Source organism: Portunus trituberculatus, chromosome 10, assembly GCF_017591435.1.
Source record: "Portunus trituberculatus isolate SZX2019 chromosome 10, ASM1759143v1, whole genome shotgun sequence".
Lineage (NCBI taxonomy): Eukaryota > Metazoa > Arthropoda > Malacostraca > Decapoda > Portunidae > Portunus > Portunus trituberculatus.
Genome location: NC_059264.1, coordinates 1,494,083 through 1,511,564, shown reverse-complemented (window position 1 = coordinate 1,511,564; position 17,482 = coordinate 1,494,083). Strand labels below are relative to the sequence as shown.

The following is a 17,482-nucleotide window of genomic DNA, read 5'->3' as shown; positions in this document are numbered from 1 at the left end:
GAGTTTCAATTTGTATGTATCACTACAAATTGACCAAATAAAGTAGGTATTTATTATTATTATTATTATTATTATTATTATTATTATTGTTATTATAAAGGCAACGTTAATGATGGAAATGTTATTAAGAGTTAGGTAAGTAGAATTGATATTAGCATGAATGATAATGATAAAGGGTTTAGTATTGTTGATTCTTTTAAATGTTATCATCAATATTGCTCACCTTGGTGTTGCTGTTATGTTCTTTATTATCTATCGTTACTACTACTACTACTACTACTATAGCTATTATTATTATTATCATTATTATTATTATTATCATTTTCATCATTATTATTATTATTATTATTATTATTATTATTATTATTATTATCGTTTTTATCATTATCATTATTCTTATTCTTCTTATTATTATTTTTATCATTATTATTATTATTATTATTATTATTATTATTATTATTATCATTATTGTTATTGTTGTTGGTGTTGGTAATGGTGGTGTTGGTGTTGGTGTTTGAGTTTTTGGTGTTGGTGTTGGGCGCAACTAAAGCGTCCACGTCGCTCCGTGGAGCGAATGATTCGTGCGTCTGGCAGGGCAAGTCTTTACTTCCTATCTCGTCATGGTGGGACATTTCTTCATGCCACAGTAATTCACGTAAATTTGTGATGAAAAACAAAACAAGAACAGTCATAAATATTTACAACTCGCCAACAATCATAAATCTGTAACAAGTCACATATATACATTCAATTCATACATTATTTCGTATCCAACTAACATCACTCGTATATAAATCTCTGTCAGAAAATATACATATACTCCCAAAGATTATTAACCTCTTCAGTAGTGGGACACATTTTTATCATACGTTTTAGTCATAATTAAGCCATTTTATTGACATTAGGTAGGGTCTATGGAGGTCGGAAGATTAATGGCCACAGTCTTCACTATTTTGATTCTCACATAAGTTTCTGAAGCTGTATAAAATCACCAAATGGTAAGTAGAATGAGTATGGAAATGCGTCATGGTACTGAAGGGTTAACAGCTCGCTAATGTACACTCGCCAACTCCAGGAAGCACGTGACTCATCTTGGCATCTTCCACCACCCGCTCCGCCACTGACCACTGGCCCACCACGCACAAACCAAGGGAGTGGTTGGTCCACCTCCCATTGTGCCTATTAACTCCACTCCACTTCAGCTTGTCATTCATTTCGTAACTAACAATCATGCACGCCTCCTTTCTTTCCTAGTATCATTTATTCATCGCTATCATCTCACTGATCTGAATATATTATCAGTGTGTAGTGTGTCGGTAGTGTTGGCAGGCCTGTTTGCTTCTCTTAAGTACAGTTGCCATATGTTATGGTATAAAGCCCCTTTCACACTAGGCAACTAGTGACCGTCACTAGTGACGGTCACTAGTTGCTTAGTGTGAAAGGCTCGGGCAATTGCAAGCAACCAGTGACTATCACCGAGTTATGGCATCCTTTCTCATCATCTCATTAGTCGAAAGAATGACATCCATGGAGAAGGTGCTTCTGTTGGCAAAGGTGCAGTTCACTGGCACCGAGATCATATCTAGACAGAACTGAGGTGATGTGGTTGGTGATGTAAAGGTGTGGTGGTGTAGGTGAAGAGAATGTGGTGGTGGTGGTGGTGTTGGTGGGGCTACATGTGTTGCGGTGGTGGTGACATGAGAGTGATGGTGGTGGTGGTGGTGGGGGATAATACGTGTGACGTGGTGATATGGTGTTGTGGTGTAGCTACTTCTGAAGAAATATACATATGAACAGGTGTTTGTTTTGAACTCACATATTTCATTGTTCTCAGCTTGAGATTTCCCTTCAAAGTCTGGAATGTAGTGCATAATAATTTCACTCCACGCGTTCCTCGTTTCCTTCTTGTTGCTGTATTGTTCATTGGATGAATCCCAAACTGCTGGGTGTTTTTCCACTTCGTGAATTAAATCCTCAGTGTTAATTTTCTCCACTACTTTCATCCCCTCCATCTCGCACGTTCTTTCCTGTGCAAAGCTGGCTGGACACTGAGAAAAGTCACAAAAGTGACAGATTAGAACGAAAGTTGCGCCACACGGTGGCTATGTATGAAAGCTCCCATTTGAAACAATGCCCAAAGGTGGGTGACGGCAACTGCCTGTGACAGTCACTCGTTGACGGAGCGGGCAACTGCAATAGCCGCTTGCTCAACCGGACAACCGCAGTGGCGTAGTGTGAAAGGCTCCATTTGAAGTAATGGTAAGCAACTTAGAGAGTCACCGAGTGACAGCCACAAGTTGCCTAGTGTGAAAGGGGCCTAAGAGGCACACGTTACTATTTGGCGCCTCTCATACCATACTACAACAGCGCCTTCTTTCCTTCGGGGTTAGAAATCACTGCATCTTCCTTCACGTAGTGCCGATACTGTTTCTTCTTTCCATACCTGTTACAAATCACTGCATCATCCTTCACTTAGCGCAGATACTATTTCTTCTATTCATAGCTGTTCCAAATCACTGTATATTTCATCACACAGCGCCGATACTGTTTTTTCTTGCCATAGCTGTTACAAATCACCGCATCTTTCTTCACGCAGCACCGATACTGTTTCTTCTTTCCATCGGGGTTACAAATCAATACATCTTTCCTCACCTTTAGCCTTTATAAACAGTAACTTTCCCTGTGCGATCATTCTCAAACACTCTCAATGGCCATGTGACTCATTAATTAACGTTTGACTGTCGGCATAACGCACTCATTAATGTATAGCGAATGAAATAAAAAATACTAAGATTGTGATAAACGCTATGGTGAAGATTGTACAGAAGCACGCCCTTATTGTTTTGTTGGTGTTGGAAGACTGCTGAGGATTCTGTAGGAGAGACGGAAAAATCATCATAATCATCAGGAGCAACAAACTTAAACAAAATTCAGATAACACTTTAAGAATCTCCAGTAACTTTAATCACAAATCATCAAAATAATCAAAGGAAAAAAAATACGAAGCACAAATAAAAAAAAAAAAGACTGAGTAAGAATATCTTATTATAGAAAAAGATAACAATGATAATAGAAAAAGAAAGAATGGATGACTTATGGAAACTATGCGCGCGCGCGTGTGTGTGTGTGTGTGTGTGTGTGTGTGTGTGTGTGTGTGTGTGTGTGTGTGTGTAAATATACATAGAACCAACAAAACATTAATTAAAGGCCATAAAGAAGGTCTTGTACACAACATAAGCGTTATATCATGGCACAACAAATCAAAATTACTATCAATCAAACAGTTTACTTCTTCAGAAGGAGGTAGTAGACACCTATCGAAACGATAATTTATCTCTAATCCTTCTGCTTATGCTCTTACCCTATCATCTCCGTTGGGCTCCTCCGATCACAATCTCATTTCTGTATGTTCTCCTATTTCTCCAATCCCTCCCCAGGATCCCTCTAAGAGGAGGTGCCTCTGGCATTTTCCCTCTGCCAGTTGGAGGGGACATGAGGAGGTATTATGCTATTTTCCTTAGAATGATTACTGTTTCCGTGTCAGAGACCCATCTCTTTGTGCTGAACGCATAACAGAGGTGATAGTGTCTGGCATGGAGGCGTACATTCCTCATTCTTTATCTCGACCTAAACCTTCTAAACCTTGGTTTAACTCAGCCTGTTCTCAAGCTATACATGATAGAGAGGTTGCCCACAAAAGGTACTTGAGTCTTCCATCTCCTGAATCTCACGCACTTTATATTTCTGCCCGTAATCATATCAAGTCTGTTTTCAACTTTCCAAATACTCTTTCATAAATAGAAAATGTCAAAATCTGTCAAACTCAAACTCCCCTCGAGACTTCTGGCATCTAGCAATTTTCAATGCCTCGAAAACTCAATTCCTCCATCTATCAACTCGACACAACCTTCCAGACAACTATCCCCTCTTCTTCAGTGACACTCAACTGTCTCCCTCTTCCACACTGAATATTCTTGATTTGTCCTTTACTTATAATCTTAACTGGAAACTTCACATCTCACCTCTTGCTAGAACAACTTCTATGAAGTTCGGCTTTCTGAGGCGTCTCCGCCTGTTTTTCTCGCCCCTCTAACTGCTTACTTTGTACTACAAGGGCCTTATCCTCCCCTGTATGGATCACTCTTCGCAAACAGTTTTATTAGATAGAATGGAATCAAAAGCTTTTCGTTTCATCAACTCCCCTCCTCTGACTGACTGTCTTCAGCCTCTTTCTCACCGCCGAAATGTTGCATCTCTCTTTTCTCATCCTAACTGTTCTACTGATCTTGCTAACTGCATGCCTCCTCTCCTCCTGCAGCCTCGCTGCACAAGGCTTTCTTCTTCCTCTTATCCCTTTTCTGCCCAACTCTCGAACACAAGAGTTAACCAGTACTCCAATCACTCATACCTTTTACTGGTAAACTCTGGAACTCCCTGCCTGCTTCTGTTTTTTCCGTATTCCTACGACTGGACTTCTTATAAGAAAGACGTGTCAAGACATTTCTTCCCTAATTTTGGATAACCCTTCTTATCTTTTTAGAGGACCAGCATCAGGTGGGCTTTCTTTTTTAACAATGTGTTGTCCTTCTCTCCTACATAAAAACAGAAAAAAAAAAAAAAAGTTGCCGAACCGAAATCTCTTAGCAAACACACACACACACACTCTTTATGTTTAAGATGTTTAATAAAATATTGGATGAAGGAGTCTTCCCAATGGAGTGGACCATTGGAGTAATAATACCATTATACAAAAACAAGGGAGACGTCAGAGACGCAAATAACTACCGGGGAATTACCTTGTTAAGCTGTATGGGAAAGTTATTTACATCCATCTTGAACAATCGTTTGAATCAGTACTCTGAAGCGAACCACATCATCAATGAAACACAGGCAGGATTTAGACAAGGATATTCAACCCTGGATCATATGTATTTGCTCAAATGTATTATTGATTTGTTTAAATGGAAAAAGAAAAATTATTTTGCTTGTTCGTAGATTATAAGAAGGCGTTTGATATGGTGTGGAGGGAAGCATTATGGTTTAAGCTGGTTAGAGATAATGTTAATGGTAAATTGTTACATGTTGTTAAGAGTATGTATAAAAATGTTAGATCTTGTGTGATGGTGAATCAAAATTGTCGGACACATTTTCGTGTAATATGGGGTAAGGCAGGAGAAAATTTGTCACCATTGTTATTTGCTTTTTATATTAATGACTTGCAGGACAAACTTCTTGAACTTAATTGTAAATATTTAGATTTTGATAACGAATTTCTTAATATCTATTTGAAATTATTTGTGCTAATGTACGCAGATGATACAGTATTGCTATGTGATAGTGAAGTGAATATGAAACAGGCGCTAACATCTTTGCATAATTATTGTCTAGATTGGAAGTTAAAGGTTAACTGTGACAAAACCAAAATTGTTGTATTTAGTAGAGGACAGGTACAAACAAGTAATTATAATTTTCAATTAGGGAGTGAGACTATTCAGGTTGTTAACGAGTACAAATATTTGGGTGTCTTGTTTAACCACAATGGTAGATTCAGGAAAGGGGGAGTTGGCTCTTAAGGAACAGGCAACCAGGGCTCTGTATTCCATCATTGGTACTTCACGTAAATATGACTTGCCAGTTGATATTCAAATAGAACTGTTTAAAACGATGGTTGTACCTGTACTTACATATGGCTGTGAAATATGGGGTGATTGTACTATAAGGGAAATAGAATTACTACATATGAAGTTTTTGAAGCACGTTTTGTATGTACATAGATACACCAGCACAGACATGGTATACGGTGAACTAGGGGTTTACCCTCGTGATATAACTATTAAGTGTAAGATGATAAGTTATTGGTCTAGGTTAGTGACGGGAAAGAACACTAAATTAAGTTATATAATGTAGAATTGCTTATTACAGTTATATACGAGCGGTCTGTATTTGTCACCATGGATAGAATACATCAAAAATATTATATAAAGAAATTTATGGAATTGAAGAATACCTGCTTAAACTTAATAAAAATAATCGTATAAGTTTGTCAAAGCTTCGCACGGGAAATAATAAATTACCAATCATTGTTGGTAGATATAATCAAACAGACAGAGAGGTGCGTTATTGTACTAAATGTAATAATGAATTGATAGGGGATGAATACCATGCTTTGTTGATTTGTCAAAATCAAGAAATTCTTCAATTGAGAAATAGATACATACCCGAATATTATAGATTGCAACCAAATAATTTTAAATTTGTCAAGCTGATGCAAAGTGGTAATGTAAACTTGTTAATAAATCTGGCACAGTTTATTAATGCATTGTTGCGAATGTTTAGGTGATACATAAGATTATGTACATATTGAGGGGCTGTGCTCCATACTTTGTAAAAAAGTCTGAGCAATAAATATATTTCTTTCTTTCTTTCACACACACACACACACACACACACACACACACACACACACACACACACACACACTTACGTTTTGTAGGACAACAGGAGGGTAGTGGTAGGTGGGGAGGGTGTGAGGGGTGCCGTTGGTGGGGTAGGGCTGTGTTGGCTGCGGAATGCCTGGTACAGGAGGTGCTGTTGCCGGGAGGGGCGCGAAGGGAGCAGGGGGCGTGTAGTGGTGAGCGAGGTCTGTTTGTGTAGGTGGGACTGACTTGATGGCATCTTCGTAACTCGGGGGAAGGTCATTGGTGTTCATGGTGACTTCTGTAAGGATGAGGAGTGTTTTAACGGTTTGTTTTCATGTATGAGGGGAAAACTGGCCAAAGACATCATAGAATTAGAAAAAAAAAAAAAGCCCCCTTAGTTGACTGACTGACTGACTGACTGACTGTATGAATGAATGATTAACTTAACCTAACTTAAATGAAGGAGACAAAGTAACTGACTGATTGATTAAATAACTGAATGATAACATAACTAATCTAACTTCATGTCAAACTAAACTATACGTACTTCCAACACACACACACACACACACACACACACACACACACACACACTGGTCTTGCAACGTAGCCAGACTAACAAGAAGGAAAAAAAACTTTCCTACTCTTGTTGTTGCATCATCACCACTTCCACCACCACCACCACCACCACCACCAACACCACCATTATCATGACATACGTAAAAAATACTTCACTTTTATTTCTCTCTCTCTCTCTCTCTCTCTCTCTCTCTCTCTCTCTCTCTCTCTCTCTCTCTCTCTGACCTTCCTGTCCATCTACTTTAGTCACCCGTTAATTTCTTGCTTGATCCAAGTTTTCTTTCACTTTTAAGAATAATTTGTGTATTATTTACCCTTTTATATTTCATGTGAGCACGTAAAATCATAAAAAGATGTCACTTTCAAGTATACACTAATTGATAATCTTGTTTTCTTATTTCAGTCTAACTCGAACACACACACACACACACACACACACACACACACACACACACACACACACACACACACACACACACACACACAAGCACTCTCACGGGAAATGGCCTTCAATAAGAATAACGTAAACATACAAATAGATATCATTGAATGTTATCCAGGTACACTAAACACATTCCTTAAACAATAAAACACTAATTAATATCTCACCTTTATATACGTACTACAGTAAATAAGCCGTATCAGTCCGCCCAGGCAAAACTCAACCTTACTCTCCCACTGACTGACGTGTACTGGCGTTGGACTTGGGGGGAGGAAACCGATGCCTGAACTAAAAAAAATTTCGAGATTAGACAAACCGACATTTCTTGTTTTGGCGGGAATGGAAACAGTAGCAAACCTCCTTCCGTCTGGTACTTTCCATAGCCGTGTGCGAGTCGCCATGAGCCAAAAACTTTAAAAAAATGATGCGCAAAACAGTGGGAGATATTGGGCGTAAAAAATGGGTAGTTGGTATCATGCGCAGCGGTTCCCGCAGCCCAGCAGGGACAGGACAGGAAGGCATTGCTGGTGACGTCATGGCGCGGGGGAGGAGGAGGAGGAGGAGGAGGAGCTGAGGCCTGATATGAGGCTGATTAGTCTGATGAGGCTGCTGTTTGTAGTGTCACGAGATTAGTATTGTGTAAATTTTGCTCTTAACCCCTTCAGTACTGAGACAAATTTCTATCTTGATGATTTTTGGGTATGATTAAACCATTTTATTGACATTAGGAAGGGTCTATGGAGGTCAAAAGATTAATGGCCAGAGTCTTCACTATTTTAATCCCCCAAATTAGGTTCTGAACCTCTATAATAGTAGAATTTAGAATTTAGAATTTATTGTCTTATTCCATTGTTAACAATGGTTATTGTTACAGGTGTACATTGTGACATTCTCGTAGCAAGATACAGATATAGCTAAAATTAAAAATAATGATGAAGTGTCATAATTATAAAAGATTACTAAGACAGTAAAATTCATGTAATAACACGAAAATACGACAAAAGAAGAACATCATGCTAATAAACTATCGTGTAAAAAGAATACATTAGCGGTAAAACTAGCAGTAAAACTATTACTAAAACATCATAAAATTCAAAATATGAGACTAAAATACAGTAAAACATAAAAACACTAATCATAAAATTGCCACATAGAAAGAGAAGTACTAGTGGTGTCACAATTAAAGCTGAAGGTCGTTACTCAGAAGGAAGTTTATAAGTCTTCTTTTGAACGTGAACACATTTCCTATATCTTTTATACACGAGGGCAAGGCGTTCCATAATCGCGGACCTTTTACAGAAATTGATCTCTGGCCGTTGTCAGTGCTAGTTCTGGGTATATACAGTAGATTGTGTTGCCTCGTGTTTGTCTGGTTTACATCATTCACACTTGGAAAGGTGACAAGCCAACTAGGATATTTCTTTTTTAGAATATTGAACATAAAAACACATTGCTCGTAATCACATTTTTTGCTAATTTGTAGCCATCTTAATTCATTTAAAATAGGAGAAGCATGGTCATACTTAGATCTATTACCCACAGCCACTTTGGCAGAAAAATTTAGTATTTTTTGTACTCTTTTTAGCTGAGTTTTATTGGTGGTGCCCCACACCGTCATGCCGTAGTTAATCAAGCTAAGGACGAGTGTCTGTATCACAGTTGTTCTGGCCTTAGTACTAAACAAGTTTTTATGCGATTAATATACATAAGTATCGCAAAAGTTTTCTTGGCTAACTCAGTAATGTGGTTGTCAAAAAGCATGTACTTGTCGAAATAAACTCCCAAGTTCTTAACAGAATCACTTGGCTTAATCTGTGCATCATTAACATGTATTATGGTGTTATTTGGTATTCTAGACAATAGAGCTCTTGATCCAATGAACATACACTGTGTCTTCTTGGCATTTAGTAGGAGACCATTATTATTAAAATAGCTTATTATTTTATTCAGAGTTTCTTCTGTTCGTCTGATTAGTTCATTTAAATTATCGATCGAATCTGAATGAATGAACTGAGTGTCATCAGCGTATTGTACTAGCTGGCAGTCATTGATATGAGTAGCAAGGTCATTAACATAGATCGTAAATAAAATAGGCCCAAGTATTGACCCTGAGGGACTCCAAAAGACACTTCTAATTTTGAGGAAATGTTTTCTCCAACACGAACACACTGAGTTCTGTGTGCTAAATAGTCTTTAAACCAAAAGGAATCAATGCCAATATCATATAGCTTTTTCAACAAAATGCTGTGGCTTACGCTGTCAAAAGCTTTCGACAAGTCACATAGGGTTAGTAGAGAAATCTTCTTGTTATCCATGCTTTCATAAATATCCATTACGACTTTGGTTAGTGCTGTTACTGTTGACAGTCCTGGTCTAAAACCATGTTGTGTATTACTGAGTAGTTTTCGAGATTCAAGAAAGTTAACTAGTTGCTCAGCTATAATTTTCTCAAGAACTTTAGATAAAATTGACAATAAAGAGATAGGCCTGTAATTGCTAGGGTCATCCGATGCTCCACTTTTATAAATGGGAGTTACAAGGGCGTGCTTCCATGTTGTTGGGAAAATGCCTGTAACAATTGAGGTGTTTATAATACAAGTGAGATATGGAGTTATAACAGGTAAAGCATCTTTTAAAAATCGAAGTGGTATACCATCAGCCCCATAAGAATTTGTGTCTTTTAGGTGTTTAATAGTAAGCAGAATAGATATGGAAACGCGTCCTAGTACTGAAGGGATTCATGCGTTTCAGATTTTTTTTATTTATTTATTTATTATTATTGACTTTTTTTCTATGGCCATTGGTTAATTCGTATTTTTTTTTTCGTTTTTGTGTGTTTTGTTACGTGTGATGCAGCAACACACACACACACACACACACACACACACACACACACACACACACACACACACACACACACACACACACACACACACACACACACACACACACGAATTCTTTTTCTTTTCTTTCTTTTTTCTTTTGGTTACTTTGAAGGCTAATATTTGTTTTGCATATAATAACTGGCTAATCTTGCGTTTTGTGTGTTTTATTTAGTTAATTGTTTTTGTCATTAGTAATTGTTTTTGTCAATAGTCTTTCCTTTTCTTTCTTTCCTTTTCTTTTCATTGCTGTGATGGTTAAAGATTTATTTTTTTATATAGTAACTGGTTATTCTTGCGGTTTTTATTCTTTTTGTGTGTATTTTGTTTCAAGTAAATTATTTTGTCATTAGTTTCTTCTTTTCTCTTATTTCTTTCCTTTTCTTTCAATTCCTGTGATGGCTAATATTTGTTTTGCATATATAAAAACTAGTTAATCTTACTTTTTTTGTGTGTGGTTTGTCTAGAATATATTGTTTTGGTCATTAGTTTTTTTTCTTTTCCTTTTCTTTTCTTTCCTTTTTCTTTTAATTACTGTAATGGTTAATATTTGTTAGTATTTGTTTTGTTTAGAGTAAATTGCTTTTGTCATTAGTTTTTCTTTTCTTTTCCTTTTTTTCCTTTTAATTAATGTGATGGTTGGTATTTGCTTGGTGTATGTTAATTGGCATGGTTGAGTGTTGTTTGTGTGAGAAAGACTCGAATATTTTGCATTTTCTTACTTTTTATACGTTTGAAGAAAAAAGGTGGAAAATTTTACAAAGATGTACATATTTTTTAGATTGTTGTTTAAGTTATCGTACAATTCTGGTAAATAAATACGAGTGTTGTTTTCATAATAAATACTCGAATCTCGTGCATTTTCTCACCTTCTGTACGTCTGAAGTAAAAAAAAAAGGCGGGAAAATTTTGCAAAGATGTACATATTTTTAAATTATTGTTTGAGTTGTACAATTCTGATAGCAAATTAATGTTGTTGTTTTTTTCTTATATTAAATACTCGAATCTCTTGCATTTTAGCATTCTATACGTTTAAGGTAAAAAATTTTTGCAAAGATGTACATATTTTTTAGATTGTTGTTTGAGTCAGCGTACAATTCTAGTAAATAAATATGAATGTTCTTTTTTATCATGACAACGACTTAAATATTTTTGCATTTTCCCTCTGAATACGTGTGAGGTAGAAAAGAAAGCAACATAAACAGGAACATTTTGGAGACTCATTTTTTTCACGTTATTGCCTGAGTCACCGTAAGATTATGAAATCAAAGGAAAGTTTTGTTGTTGTTGTTGTTGTTGTTGTTGTTGTTGTTGTCATTGCTTGCCTTCTGTGAACAAAGACACTTAGGAAATTCAGTATGGAGGATGAAGAAAGTGTGATGCAATTGGAAAGTCAAGGAAGAGGAGGAGGAGGAAAAGAAGAAGAAGAAGAAGAAGAAGAAGAATATATTGAGAGATTACAAAGAGGAAGAGTAAGATGAGAAATTTGTAGAAAGCAGGAAAAAGAAAACAACAACAACAACAACAACAAGGGCATAAGAAAAAAGTTGAGAGAGAGAGAGAGAGAGAGAGAGAGAGAGAGAGAGAGAGAGAGAGATTTAAACAAAGGAAACCACCATTTTGACCTCACACACGAGTCGAGTACAATATCAGACAACTAAAAAGGAAACATCAACCACGGTACACTTCTGCGCTCTCTCTCTCTCTCTCTCTCTCTCTCTCTCTCTCTCTCTCTCTCTCTCTCTCTATTATCTGCAGCTACACCAATATACTAAATGATAAGTAAACAGATAACTGAATTGTGTGACGCGCTGGTGGTGATAACAACAGCCGGGAATGTGACTAAGCTAACATTGGGATTAAGATATTATGAAAATTTAATGTTCTGTCGTGACAACTGTGTGATAGGCTGTATACGTCTACCACTAGTCTGTCTACTCTAAAATGTATTACAACTCTTCAAGAATCACAAATTTGTAATAAACCACATACATTCATATATACTTTCCCTCATAGCTTACTAACTCACGTAAATTTGTGATGAAAAACAAAAACAAAAACTCATAAATATTTTCAACTCACCAACAATCATAAATCTGTAATAAGCCACATTATATAGATTCAATTCATACATTATTTCCTATCTAACCAACATCACTCGTGTATATATATATATATATATATATATATATATATATATATATATATATATATATATATATATATATATATATATATATATATATATACTCCCATAGATTATTAACCTCTTCTGTACTAGGACACATTTTTATCATACGTTTTGGGTATAATCAGAAGATTTTATTGACATTAGGTAGGGTCTATGGAGGTCGGAAGATTAATGGCCGCAGTCTTCAGTGTTTTGATTCTCACATAAGTTTCTGAAGCTGTATAAAATCACCAAATAGTAAGCAGAATGAGTATGGAAATGCGTGATGGTACTGAAGGGGTTAACATTCACTTATGTACACTCGCCAACTCCAGGAAGCACGTGACTCATCTTGGCATCTTCCACCACCCGCGCCGCCACTGACCACTGGCCCACCACGCACAAACCAAGGGAGTGGTTGGTCCACCTCCCATTGTGCCTATTAACTCCACTCCCCTCCAGCTTGTCATTCATTTCGTAACTAACAATCATGCACGCCGCCTTTCTTTCCTAGTGTCATTTATTCATCGCTATCATCCCACTGATCAGAATATATTATCAGTGTGTAGTGTGTCGGGAGTGTTGGCAGGCCTGTTTGCTTCTCTTAAGTATGTGCGATCAGCCTACATATCGGCGGGTGATATTTGAAAATGTAATGCCGATCAGCCTACATATAGCAAACGGTTTAAAAATAACTGGCGGTAAGAGGTAGCGAGCTGGCGTTAGCACCATTGGAAATATTGTTTTCTCTAAGTCAAGACTGACTATTGTATCGCTGGCCTTCGCTGCATGCTAGCAGTCTACCACCCCAATCCCCACGAGATTCACTGAGGGTCTGGTCCACCCTGTTAATCCCTCTTCCCGCCTCCTCTCCCCTCCCTCGGCCCTCCCTTTGTGTGCAAGAACAAGAACAAGAACAGTCATAAATATTTACAACTCGCCAACAATCATAAATCTGTAACAAGTCACATATATACATTCAATTCATACATTATTTCGTATCCAACTAACATCACTCGTATATAAATCTCTGTCAGAAAATATACATATACTCCCAAAGATTATTAACCTCTTCAGTAGTGGGACACATTTTTATCATACGTTTTAGTCATAATTAAGCCATTTTATTGACATTAGGTAGGGTCTATGGAGGTCGGAAGATTAATGGCCACAGTCTTCACTATTTTGATTCTCACATAAGTTTCTGAAGCTGTATAAAATCACCAAATGGTAAGTAGAATGAGTATGGAAATGCGTCATGGTACTGAAGGGGTTAACAGCTCGCTAATGTACACTCGCCAACTCCAGGAAGCACGTGACTCATCTTGGCATCTTCCACCACCCGCTCCGCCACTGACCACTGGCCCACCACGCACAAACCAAGGGAGTGGTTGGTCCACCTCCCATTGTGCCTATTAACTCCACTCCACTCCAGCTTGTCATTCATTTCGTAACTAACAATCATGCACGCCTCCTTTCTTTCCTAGTATCATTTATTCATCGCTATCATCTCACTGATCTGAATATATTATCAGTGTGTAGTGTGTCGGTAGTGTTGGCAGGCCTGTTTGCTTCTCTTAAGTACAGTTGCCATATGTTATGGTATAAGACCCCTTTCACACTAGGCAACTAGTGACCGTCACTAGTGACGGTCACTAGTTGCTTAGTGTGAAAGGCTCGGGCAATTGCAAGCAACCAGTGACTATCACCGAGTTATGGCATCCTTTCTCATCATCTCATTAGTCGAAAGAATGACATCCATGGAGAAGGTGCTTCTGTTGGCAAAGGTGCAGTTCACTGGCACCGAGATCATATCTAGACAGAACTGAGGTGATGTGGTTGGTGATGTAAAGGTGTGGTGATGTAGGTGAAGAGAATGTGGTGGTGGTGTTGGTGTTGGTGGGGCTACATGTGTTGCGGTGGTGGTGACATGAGAGTGATGGTGGTGGTGGTGGTGGGGGGATAATACGTGTGACGTGGTGATATGGTGTTGTGGTGTAGCTACTTCTGAAGAAATATACATATGAACAGGTGTTTGTTTTGAACTCACATATTTCATTGTTCTCAGCTTGAGATTTCCCTTCAAAGTCTGGAATGTAGTGCATAATAATTTCACTCCACGCGTTCCTCGTTTCCTTCTTGTTGCTGTATTGTTCATTGGATGAATCCCAAACTGCTGGGTGTTTTTCACTTCGTAAATTAAATCTTCAGTGTTAATTTCTCCACTACTTTCATCCCCTCCATCTCGCACGTTCTTTCCTGTGCAAAGCTGGCTGGACACTGAGAAAAGTCACAAAAGTGACAGATTAGAACGAAAGTTGCGCCACACGGTGGCTATGTATGAAAGCTCCCATTTGAAACAATGCCCAACGGTGGGTGACGGCAACTGCCTGTGACAGTCACTCGTTGACGGAGCGGGCAACTGCAATAGCCGCTTGCTCAACCGGACAACCGCAGTGGCGTAGTGTGAAAGGCTCCATTTGAAGTAATGGTAAGCAACTTAGAGAGTCACCGAGTGACAGCCACAAGTTGCCTAGTGTGAAAGGGGCCTAAGAGGCACACGTTACTATTTGGCGCCTCTCATACCATACTACAACAGCGCCTTCTTTCCTTCGGGGTTAGAAATCACTGCATCTTCCTTCACGCAGTGCCGATACTGTTTCTTCTTTCCATACCTGTTACAAATCACTGCATCATCCTTCACTTAGCGCAGATACTATTTCTTCTATTCATAGCTGTTCCAAATCACTGTATATTTCATCACACAGCGCCGATACTGTTTTTTCTTGCCATAGCTGTTACAAATCACCGCATCTTTCTTCACGCAGCACCGATACTGTTTCTTCTTTCCATCGGGGTTACAAATCAATACATCTTTCCTCACCTTTAGCCTTTATAAACAGTAACTTTCCCTGTGCGATCATTCTCAAACACTCTCAATGGCCATGTGACTCATTAATTAACGTTTGACTGTCGGCATAACGCACTCATTAATGTATAGCGAATGAAATAAAAAATACTAAGATTGTGATAAACGCTATGGTGAAGATTGTACAGAAGCACGCCCTTATTGTTTTGTTGGTGTTGGAAGACTGCTGAGGATTCTGTAGGAGAGACGGAAAAATCATCATAATCATCAGGAGCAACAAACTTAAACAAAATTCAGATAACACTTTAAGAATCTCCAGTAACTTTAATCACAAATCATCAAAATAATCAAAGGAAAAAAAATACGAAGCACAAATAAAAAAAAAAGACTGAGTAAGAATATCTTATTATAGAAAAAGATAATAATGATAATAGAAAAAAAGAATGGATGACTTATGGAAACTATGCGCGCGCGCGCGTGTGTGTGTGTGTGTGTGTGTGTGTGTGTGTGTGTGTGTGTGTGTGTGTGTGTGTGTAAATATACATAGAACCAACAAAACATTAATTAAAGGCCATAAAGAAGGTCTTGTACACAACATAAGCGTTATATCATGGCACAACAAATCAAAATTACTATCAATCAAACAGTTTACTTCTTCAGAAGGAGGTAGTAGACACCTATCGAAACGATAATTTATCTCTAATCCTTCTGCTTATGCTCTTACCCTATCATCTCCGTTGGGCTCCTCCGATCACAATCTCATTTCTGTATGTTCTCCTATTTCTCCAATCCCTCCCCAGGATCCTCTAAGAGGAGGTGCCTCTGGCATTTTCCCTCTGCCAGTTGGAGGGGACATGAGGAGGTATTATGCTATTTTCCTTAGAATGATTACTGTTTCCGTGTCAGAGACCCATCTCTTTGTGCTGAACGCATAACAGAGGTGATAGTGTCTGGCATGGAGGCGTACATTCCTCATTCTTTATCTCGACCTAAACCTTCTAAACCTTGGTTTAACTCAGCCTATTCTCAAGCTATACATGATAGAGAGGTTGCCCACAAAAGGTACTTGAGTCTTCCATCTCCTGAATCTCACGCACTTTATATTTCTGCCCGTAATCATATCAAGTCTGTTTTCAACTTTCCAAATACTCTTTCATAAATAGAAAATGTCAAAATCTGTCAAACTCAAACTCCCCTCGAGACTTCTGGCATCTAGCAGTTTTCAATGCCTCGAAAACTCAATTCCTCCATCTATCAACTCGACACAACCTTCCAGACAACTATCCCCTCTTCTTCAGTGACACTCAACTGTCTCCCTCTTCCACACTGAATATCCTTGATTTGTCCTTTACTCATAATCTTAACTGGAAACTTCACATCTCACCTCTTGCTAGAACAACTTCTATGAAGTTCGGCTTTCTGAGGCGTCTCCGCCTGTTTTTCTCGCCCCTCTAACTGCTTACTTTGTACTACAAGGGCCTTATCCTCCCCTGTATGGATCACTCTTCGCAAACAGTTTTATTAGATAGAATGGAATCAAAAGCTTTTCGTTTCATCAACCCCCCTCCTCTGACTGACTGTCTTCAGCCTCTTTCTCACCGCCGAAATGTTGCATCTCTCTTTTCTCATCCTAACTGTTCTACTGATCTTGCTAACTGCATGCCTCCTCTCCTCCTGCAGCCTCGCTGCACAAGGCTTTCTTCTTCCTCTTATCCCTTTTCTGCCCAACTCTCGAACACAAGAGTTAACCAGTACTCCAATCACTCATACCTTTTACTGGTAAACTCTGGAACTCCCTGCCTGCTTCTGTTTTTTCCGTATTCCTACGACTGGACTTCTTATAAGAAAGACGTGTCAAGACATTTCTTCCCTAATTTTGGATAACCCTTCTTATCTTTTTAGAGGACCAGCATCAGGTGGGCTTTCTTTTTTAACAATGTGTTGTCCTTCTCTCCTACATAAAAAAGAAAAAAAAAAAGTTGCCGAACCGAAATCTCTTAGCAAACACACACACACACACACACACACACACACACACACACACACACACACACACACACACACACACACACACACACACACACACACACTTACGTTTTGTAGGACAACAGGAGGGTAGTG

The 17,482-nt window shown here is 38.3% G+C and overlaps 2 protein-coding genes across 3 annotated transcripts in view; both read right to left on the bottom strand.

Moving 5' to 3' along the window:
• Window positions 1-683: 683 nt before the first annotated feature.
• On the bottom strand, window positions 684-8,145 carry LOC123501905 (leucine-rich repeat extensin-like protein 5). Of its 2 annotated transcripts, none has more exons than XM_045250973.1 (3): window positions 7,622-8,145; window positions 6,485-6,717; window positions 684-2,872 (listed from the first exon to the last, which is right to left on the bottom strand). In XM_045250973.1, the coding sequence occupies exons 1-3, from the start codon at window positions 7,839-7,841 to the stop codon at window positions 2,759-2,761; spliced, it is 567 nt and encodes a 188-aa protein (XP_045106908.1). In that variant the 5' UTR covers window positions 7,842-8,145; the 3' UTR covers window positions 684-2,758. The 2 variants fall into 2 exon arrangements, with proteins under 2 accessions (XP_045106908.1, XP_045106909.1); XM_045250974.1 differs by having other exon boundaries at window positions 7,608-8,023.
• A 5,262-nt stretch (window positions 8,146-13,407) lies between these two features.
• The window catches only part of LOC123501907 (leucine-rich repeat extensin-like protein 5), a 4,281-nt gene continuing 206 nt past the window's right edge, over window positions 13,408-17,482 (bottom strand). Inside the window, exons 1-2 of the mRNA XM_045250978.1 lie at window positions 17,456-17,482; window positions 13,408-15,596 (exon numbers count right to left, since the gene is read on the bottom strand). The exon at window positions 17,456-17,482 is cut by the window's right edge and continues 206 nt beyond it. Coding sequence (XP_045106913.1) covers window positions 15,483-15,596; window positions 17,456-17,482 — 141 coding nt within the window. The 3' untranslated portion in view covers window positions 13,408-15,482. The remainder of the gene's footprint in view (window positions 15,597-17,455) is intronic.